At 37.6% G+C, this 8,885-nt stretch overlaps 1 protein-coding gene across 1 annotated transcript; it reads left to right on the top strand.

Annotated features, from left to right (window-relative positions):
* The first annotated feature begins 430 nt into the window (after positions 1-430).
* Positions 431-6,214, top strand: LOC122306141 (polyamine oxidase 2-like). Its single transcript, XM_043118559.1, has 10 exons — positions 431-1,012; positions 1,297-1,400; positions 2,393-2,481; positions 2,607-2,720; positions 3,398-3,485; positions 3,686-3,771; positions 3,865-3,967; positions 4,799-4,896; positions 4,990-5,419; positions 5,562-6,214. The coding sequence occupies exons 1-10, from the start codon at positions 970-972 to the stop codon at positions 5,868-5,870; spliced, it is 1,464 nt and encodes a 487-aa protein (XP_042974493.1). The 5' UTR covers positions 431-969; the 3' UTR covers positions 5,871-6,214.
* The last annotated feature ends 2,671 nt before the right edge of the window (positions 6,215-8,885 follow it).

Below are 8,885 nucleotides of genomic sequence, written 5' to 3'. Positions count from 1 at the left end.
TATTTTTTGTATATTTTATTAATATAATTAACTATATTAATATTTTTTAATATATAATGAATCACATCATTAAAATATATAAAAAAATATTTAAAAATTATTGTATATAGAATTTTTATTTTTAAAAATAAGTAATCCCTCCTCCTTGGATTATTATGATTCAGATTTTGTTCCTCGTATGGAAATTGGTTTGCAACCAAAGAGAGTAGGAGGATGACGTAAATTAGGAAAAGATAGGTGAAAAAGGCAGTCCCATTTGGACACTAAGTGATGACATGTCAAATGTACCGTACGCGTAGCGGTTTCCATTTCAACCGGTAGTTGGATCTGTCGGAAAGGGCAATTCTGGAACAAAAGACATATACATGTAAAGCAACTTTTCTTGACCTTTAACACGTGCCTACCAAATGCTGTTTAACAAGTTTAATCCTTCATGAGCGTGTACAGTTTTCGGTTTTCCTGACCAGTCTCGTCTTGTCCCTATAAAACCAAAGCCAGAAGCCTGGAATCGACAGGCACAAAGCCATTAACGCACCTCTCTCTCTGTCTCTCTTCCCTCTGTCACTCTGTCTCTGTCTCTCTGTGCTCTGCATTTCATTTACGTCCACGAGTCAAATCCTAGATATTTTTTCTTTTTCTCGCATGCCAAACGCACATTTTCTCCTCTCATCAGCTCATAATCGTCGATAAGATTTCGAAACCTGATTGAAGTTACCGCATCAAAAAGATAAAGAGTGAGAGAGAGCTGTCTGAGCTGCTTTTGGAAGCAGGATTTTGTGTTGAATTACTCGAATTCCAGCCATTTCATAGCGTGTCTTTGATTTTTGTTCTCCATTACTCGCCTCAACTGCTTCCTTACGTGTTTCAATTCGAGAAAAAGCTTCTGGATACTTCATTCTTCATTAGCAGTAGTCGTAAGAACTTCTCAAAGTAAATTTCTTATTGTCGATCGCCGATTCTCGCAGCGGAATGGACTCTGTACGCACCACGAGTAATTCCCAACTGCGCAGAGGTTTGCTTTTGCAATTTTTTGGAGTTTTTCCTCACTGGTATATGTATTAAACTACAACTATAATTATAGTGCTATGCTTTAGAGTATGATCTAATTTGTTGTCGAAGCTTCTGAAACAATGATCTATATTTTGAAAAAAGAAAAGTTATCCTTTCACAGAAATTTAATTACGGGCTTTTTGTATTTTTGAAAAGAAAAGGATTTTGGTATGCTGATGTGACTAGGAAACTTTGGAATATCTTCAATCGATATTCGTTAATCAGAGTCGTGCATTTTTCGTGCAGGTCTTTGCTATTCAGATGCCGAGAGAAAGCCATCTGTCATTGTCATTGGCGGGGGTATGGCTGGAATTGCAGCTGCTCGTGCTCTTCATGATGCCTCATTTCAGGTGTGCAGAGAATGGTGTGAATTGAATTCCAATTTCTTTGTAATGCTCCGTTTTGCCCTTGAAACTTTTATACATGATATTCTCTTTACTAACTCCCGTTAAAGAAGCTGCCTGTTTTTGTTTGTTTTTTAAAATCACACTTGTTGAAAAAGGGTTTATTTATTTACTTGGGTATGGCTCGCTCCAATTTATTCGAGATTTACCCTTTCGGGCTGAGTTTAGTGCGTGTTTAGAACTGAAAAAGTTTGAGAATTTTTTCAACAAAAGTCTTCATCTTCAACTCAAAAATATTTATATCTCGATTCTCCAAAATAAAAATCTTTCTCCAAAAGCTTTTCAGCTAATCATTTTCTTATATTTTAATTACAAAAAATAATACAAAAATCAAAACAATTTTTACAAAAGCATAACAACTATTAAAAATTCGAATTCAATCAACTTTTCAAATCCATATACTCACTTTTCACATACTCTCATACAGACCGTATTTTTAATAAATTTTTATTCAAGAAATTCTATAAAATTCTTCAGACTTTCACCAACCCAATAAGAACTACATTTCCAAACTTTTTAAAAAATTCTCAACATCTATTTATCTTTTCAGTCTTAGACTCTAGTAATGCAATAATTGGGTATTATATGCCAAGGCGGAACTGATATATTGACGCTGGTAATTTAGCATTTCCCTAGCCTAATTCGTGTCACCTTAAATTCAGTGAAACCATGCTTAGAAAAAAAAAAAAAAAAATCAGTGAAACCACGGTAGTGAAGCTCAGTCTACGTTATCGTAATGTGCTACCTTCTTTCGGGGGAAAAAGAAAAAAAATGTGCTATAGGGTGGGGCATGACGCCTTTGTTTGTAAAGAGAAAGTAGCATTGTACCTTGATGTGACAAGATGAATGTTTGTTTCCACCGGGATGGATGCATCCATGACGTTCCTATACATTCTTTGCCTAACTAAATTCTATTTCCCCTTTTCTGGTTTGTTCAGGTTGTCCTGTTGGAATCACGGGATAGGATTGGTGGTCGTGTTTGCACAGATTACTCCTTTGGTTTTCCAATTGACTTGGGTGCATCATGGTATATACTGCTCTGAAATATCTTCTTATTAGATACTTGAGGGTGGCCTGTTTATTAATGTTGAACCTATTATATGGACCGTGATTTACTGATTAAAAAAATATATATTGACCGTGATGCGTCAGGTTGCATGGAGTAGGCAAAGAGAATCCCTTGGCACCATTGATTGGGAGACTGGGGTTACCATTATATCGTACCAGCGGTGATAACTCTGTTTTGTATGATCATGACTTGGAAAGGTACATATCACTTAGCTTTTGATGCGCTTATATTTCTGAGATCCTATTATTTTAAATTCTAAGTTTAATATCCTTGCGGTCTATAGATATAAGTGATCGATCCATTAGGAGAAGGGACTGGATATTCATGCTCTTAACGTTGAAAGAAATAAATGAAATGACATAACGTGGCAATGTCTCTCTGTTTCCATTCCTGTTAACCTTTTTATACATTGTGAATTTCGAATTACTTTTGAGAATTGGTGAGTGCCATTTTTTATATTTAAACTTTCTGCCAAATTTGCATCTTTCTTTTGTTTTTAACAAATATATTTGCACTATATATTGTGTATTGCTATGTAAATGTTATTCCACATTTCATAATACTGCAAGCTAAAGCTAACTTACAATGAAATAAAAATAATCCAATATTCAGTTCAAGTAATGGTGGAAACATGTTGATACATTTTTCTCTTTTTTCCGTTATATTTATGTCTCCCACCAGTCTGTGCAATGTGTAAGATTTATTGATTATGTTGTTGCAATTTGAAATTTCGTTAAGCATTGTTTCATGTATCTTGTTGTCTTCTTGTATTGATTGCATATGTAGCATTTATACTACATAGTTTGTTTTGTCTCTGAACATAGGGTTGTGAATGGTAATTATTTTGGTTTGACATTTTTTGTATTCTCTTCAGCTACGCACTCTTTGATATGGATGGGAATCAAGTACCTCAGGATTTGGTCACTAAAGTCGGTGAAGCATTTGAGAGCATTTTAGAGGAGGCAAGTGATACTTCACTTCTAATGATTTGATCTTAGTTTTTCTCTATTCTTGATAGATAACGTTGTCACAACTGAAATGTTGCTGCTGCTGAAAATGCACGCAAGTCAGATCTCATATATGCTTCTAATACTTAAATCCTTAAGTGTTTTTATGTCTCACTACCGATGTTTGTTGACTTGGTTTTCTTTCTTTAATGTAGACAGATAAAATAAGACAGGAATCTAGTGAAGACATGTCCATATCCCGTGCCTTTTCGATTGTTTTTGCAAGGAACCCAGAATTGAGGTTTCATTAACATGATGGCATATTACAATTAATTGAATATTTCTACATAAATTGTCAGCAGACATATTTACTTAAATTGGCCCTTGCATACAGGTTGGAGGGGCTTGCCCATGATGTCCTTCAGTGGTATTTATGTAGAATGGAAGGCTGGTTTGCTGCGGATGCTGATACCATCTCACTAAAATGTTGGGATCAGGTAAGTTTTTGTGCATTAGAAATTTAAAACTGAATGACTTCTTGCGGTGAAATTAGAAGTGTATAGTGACATGTAGTAGAAGTCAGATTTGCGTTGTGGTTATTTCTTATGTGGGAACACAATCGAGTTAGGTAGACACGCTTGCAGCTTCCTACATATCAATAAAAGCCAAGTGTTATTAGGGTAAAATTTCTGAATGGCTTGCTTTAAGCAGTACGAGGCTTCTAGTTCCTTTTATTCATCTCCTGATCCTTCATGCAAAAGTTTACATGAGATCCTTGTGTTGCATCACCTTATATAATTATTTTGATGTAAAATTTATGAATTTGCTGCTTGACAAATAGTGTAACCATGGAGACAATTTGAAAAGCGACCCTTCCAACATAGTTAGGCAACATAGTAAAACTTTTTACTTTTCAAACTTCAAAGGTATTTGAATTTGAGTGTTTATTTGCTGCTGGTTAGCTTCACAAATGCTGGTACTATACGCATATGATCCACTCCAATATTTAAGTCATGATGTAATGTGTTTAGAGTCGGGGGATATCTCATTAAATCATGGTTATCAAAAGTAACAAAATAAAAATTTCCAGAAAATAACATATACAGCTTTACACTGGATTAGGGTTTAAACAGGCCGTACAAAGACGTATTGCATTTGCACGGTCTGTGTGACACCTCGTTATTAAAAAAAAGAGCGTTGTCATTTGATGCTCTATTGTTTTTTTGCTTCCACTTGTTGCTTTTGATGGGCAGTTATGCTAGTTTATGCCATGTCACTAATAGCTTATTATTTAATGCTTGCTGCATTTCTTTTCCTCTTATATACAGGAAGAACTACTCCCTGGCGGTCATGGGCTTATGGTAAGGGGCTACATTCCAGTTATAAACACTCTTGCCAAAGGTCTCAACATCCATTTGGGCCACAGGTTTGGATTAGTATTTGCAATGCTTCTCTTCTGCTCTATCCATATTTTATGTTACCTACTCGTCACTTGACTAGCTATCAATCCTTATGTCAGGGTTACAAAGATTGTAAGACGTTATAATGGAGTAAAAGTAACGGTAGAAAATGGGAGAACATTTGTTGCAGATGCCGCCATTGTTGCTATACCACTTGGGGTGCTGAAAACAAAAAGCATAAAGTTTGAGCCAAAGCTCCCAGAGTGGAAGGAAACAGCCATTGCTGACCTTGGTGTAGGGATTGAAAATAAAATAGTTTTGCACTTTGAAAAGGTGTTCTGGCCAAATGTGGAGTTCTTGGGAGTAGTTGCAGAGACGTCTTATGCGTGCAGCTACTTCCTAAATCTTCACAAGGCTACTGGTCACCCTGTCCTGGTTTATATGCCCTCAGGGCGGCTAGCCAAAGACATTGAGACAATGTCTGATGAAGCTGCAGCTAATTTTGCTTTCATGCAACTCAAGAGGATCCTTCCAAATGCTTGTGCCCCAGTAAGACTTCCACTTTACGCATTTTATTAATTTCTTTCTTAAGTTTGATGAATTCACATACTCGAAGCTTTGACAGAGGCAGTGTCAAGGTTTCATATTTCCCAAATTGTTTTTTTTATAATTATTTGTTTGAATTATGCAGATTCAGTATCTTGTTTCTAGGTGGGGCTCAGACATTGACTCACTTGGCTCCTATAGCTATGATACAGTAGGCAAATCCCATGATCTGTTTGAGAGGTTAAGGATCCCGGTGGATAACCTATTCTTTGCAGGGGAGGCTACTAGCTCAAACTTCCCAGGGTCCGTGCATGGTGCTTTCTCAACCGGATTGATGGCTGCTGAAGATTGCCGGATGCGGGTCTTGGAACGTTATGGGGAGTTAGATCTGTTCCAGCCAGTCATGGGTGAGGACACACCAATGTCTGTCCCATTATTGATCTCCCGAATGTGACTATTAGGGTACACCACCTCCCTATCTTATAAGGATACAGGAGATATGTTAATTAGGGATCCGATTAACGCATTATTACCATTTTGGTTGGCTCTGATTGGAAATGGAAATGCATTTTCCATGGACTAACGAGTCAAATGTTGGTTGAGGTTTAATAGTCTTTCCGTGTGACATAATAGTTATAATTCTTGCGACTGTCAGTAAAATGAATCTAGTAATTAGAAAGTATGCCAGTAAGTGCTTTAATGGTAGATGCCTCTATTCATGTATTGGTGGGAAGTATTCTAAAATTTGGTACATAAATGTTTAATCAATAAAGGTTATGGTACTTGTTGTTTCCCTCTCTTTCTCTCTCAGACGCATCACGTGCATTATATTTTTGTGCTCTACCACCAACTTGCAAGGACTGATTGCAAATTGAAAGGAGAGCTAAGTACCATAATCACAAAATGATGAGTGTTACAAAAGGATTACATAAAAGTAATATTACAAATTGATTTGACTTTATATAATTTGTCAGATTTACTTTTCAATAAAAGTAATTATAAGATGGAGGGGCACCCACATGCACAAACCCTCATATGCTGTAACGGCATGTAACGCATATGACCATGCATTACATGCTTGAGAATAAAAGTGGCAACAGCCACTTTATTGCAGGGATAAAAAGTTGGCCTTTAAGGCTAGCTGTATGCGATGGCCCCCGTGATGACCCGCTTTTACGTATATTTTTACTGAATTGGTTTTTTAATTTAATTAATACATTAGTTCTTTTATTTTAAATTATTGTATTTTAAATTAGTTTTAATTTATTTGATGTGGTGTTTATTTTATTTTAGTCGTTTTATGTTTTTAAAATCGTTTTCATCGAGTCAGTTTTTGGATTCCGGGAGTGAGGATTGGACCTCATTTCTTTTCCCTCATCTTTTTTTTTCCCTTTTTTTCTTTTTTCTTTTCTTTTTCTTTCCCTTTTTCCTTTTTCTTTCTTTCCTTTTCTTTCATTCTTCTTCCTCCTTCCCGTGCGCGTGCGAGCTGCTTCTTCCCTCTTCCCGTCGCTGGTCTATTGCCCGCCCAAAACCGCTGTTGCCGGCCGGCGTGGCCGTCACCACCCCCACCAAAAAATCCCCCTCCGGCCGGTGATCACCCCCACCAATTTCCAGCTCCATCCGTGCCGCCGATCACCCGTACAACCCCTCTTTCCGCACGATTTTGAGTCGTTTCCGGCCACAACCTCTTCACAATTTCGGCCCCGATCCGTTGTCGGAGCAGCTCCCACGAGCTCAACTCCGTTCAGCCCCTTTTTCCACTTTCACCGCTGTTTCCACCGCCACCCACGGCCAAAACTCACTTCCTTTAGCTTTATAAACATCTCAAGGCCATTCCCTATCAATTTTGTGTCTTGGTTTGTTCCCGTTCGAAAGTGAGTAATTTACTACCTATGGCCACAGTGTAAAATATACTGTTACGTTGCTTTTTCTCAGCTGTTTGCAACGCCGCGAGCTTTCAAAAAATACCTTATAGCGCTGTAAGTATTTTCCAAACTCTACTTTTAGATTTAAATATATTTTGCTCTTACAATAATTATTTGACTGCTGGTTGGTTGATTCCGGACTGAGTCCGAGGAGTTCGGGGGTTGGATAAATTGAGGACGGAGTTGTTTGGTTGATGTTGATATTTGTTTGAGATATTTGTGCCTTAATATTTGCATTGTATAGTGCACGCATGTTCATGTTTAAAAAAGGGAAAACTGGGTTTTCGTGTAGTTGCATGCATGTACATGTGTTTGTAAAATGAAAACTGGGCTTGTAAACGAGAAATTATTTATGGTATATGTGAACGGTTGGATTGATTGGTTTAAGTCAGAGACACGCGGAGAGGGATGGTGGTAAGCAGGGACGGTGGTAGAATCCTGCCTATGGTGCATGCATAGGGATGGTGATAAACAGGGACGGTGGTAGAATCCCGCTTGTGATTCCCGCCTACGGTGCACGCGGCGTAGGGATGGTAGTAAGTAATGACGGTGTTAGAATCTTGCCTGTGATTCCCGCCTATGGTGCACGCATAAGGACGGTGGTGAGCAGGGACGGTGGTAGAATCCCGCCTGTGATTCCTGCCTACAGTACTCTGATGGTTTAGTTTTTGGGCCATTATCAAGGATAATGGCGAGGTTATGTTTAAAGGATATGTTCTGAGCCAAAATGAAATTTTGTCGTGCGTGGAAAAAATGTGTTTTTTATAGAACATGTGCATTTGCATTCTTTCATGCATATTGTTTGAGTTTAATATGTTTTTTTTTTTATCTAGTGGCGTTTGGATCTTACTTACCTGTGGCACCATTTTTGGTACCGTAGATTTTGATGCAGAGATCGAGGAGGAGGAGGAGGTTGAGCCCGAGGAGGCGGCCCCGCCTGGGTTTTGAGTTGGAGTTTTTTGCTATATAGTTGGTTTTGAAACATATTTGTGGCTTGTAATATTTTATTATGTATGTTTTGATCGGCTTTGTATTAAACTAAGAAAAAATTCTGGTACTTAGTTATGACTGTCGTTATCCGCTGCGTGTTTTTTTTTTGCACATTTGTTGCTTAAACACACACTTGACACTTGGCGATAGGGTGGTGACCCGTGTTGTCATCATCCGGACGTCTTGATTTCCCCGTGTCCATACATGGGATTTGGGGGCGTCATAGGTGGTATCAAAGCGATTTGGCTCTGGGTAGAACCACATATCGCGTAGACAGTACCAGAATGTTTTTTAAAGTTGTGTTTTAAAATTTATTTTAAGTAAAGTTGCTATTTGATTTGTTTTATTTGTTTTGAATTTGTTTGAGCTTGTTTTCTTGTATTTATTTATTTAATTATGTTATTGCATGCTAGTATGTTGTGTTTCTTGTTATGTGGTTTGGTTTTGGTTTTTAGTTTTATGTTGTTGGTTTTTTTTTTGTTTTCTTAAAGGGGGGTCAAAGGTTGTGTTGTGGCAGGAAGATGGTGAGGCCAAGAAAGTCTACTCAAGAGCCT

The sequence above is a fragment of the Carya illinoinensis genome, chromosome 4, assembly GCF_018687715.1.
Source record: "Carya illinoinensis cultivar Pawnee chromosome 4, C.illinoinensisPawnee_v1, whole genome shotgun sequence".
Lineage (NCBI taxonomy): Eukaryota > Viridiplantae > Streptophyta > Magnoliopsida > Fagales > Juglandaceae > Carya > Carya illinoinensis.
The sequence above is the reverse complement of the archived record's forward strand: the minus strand, read 5'-3'. Positions and strand labels throughout refer to the sequence as shown.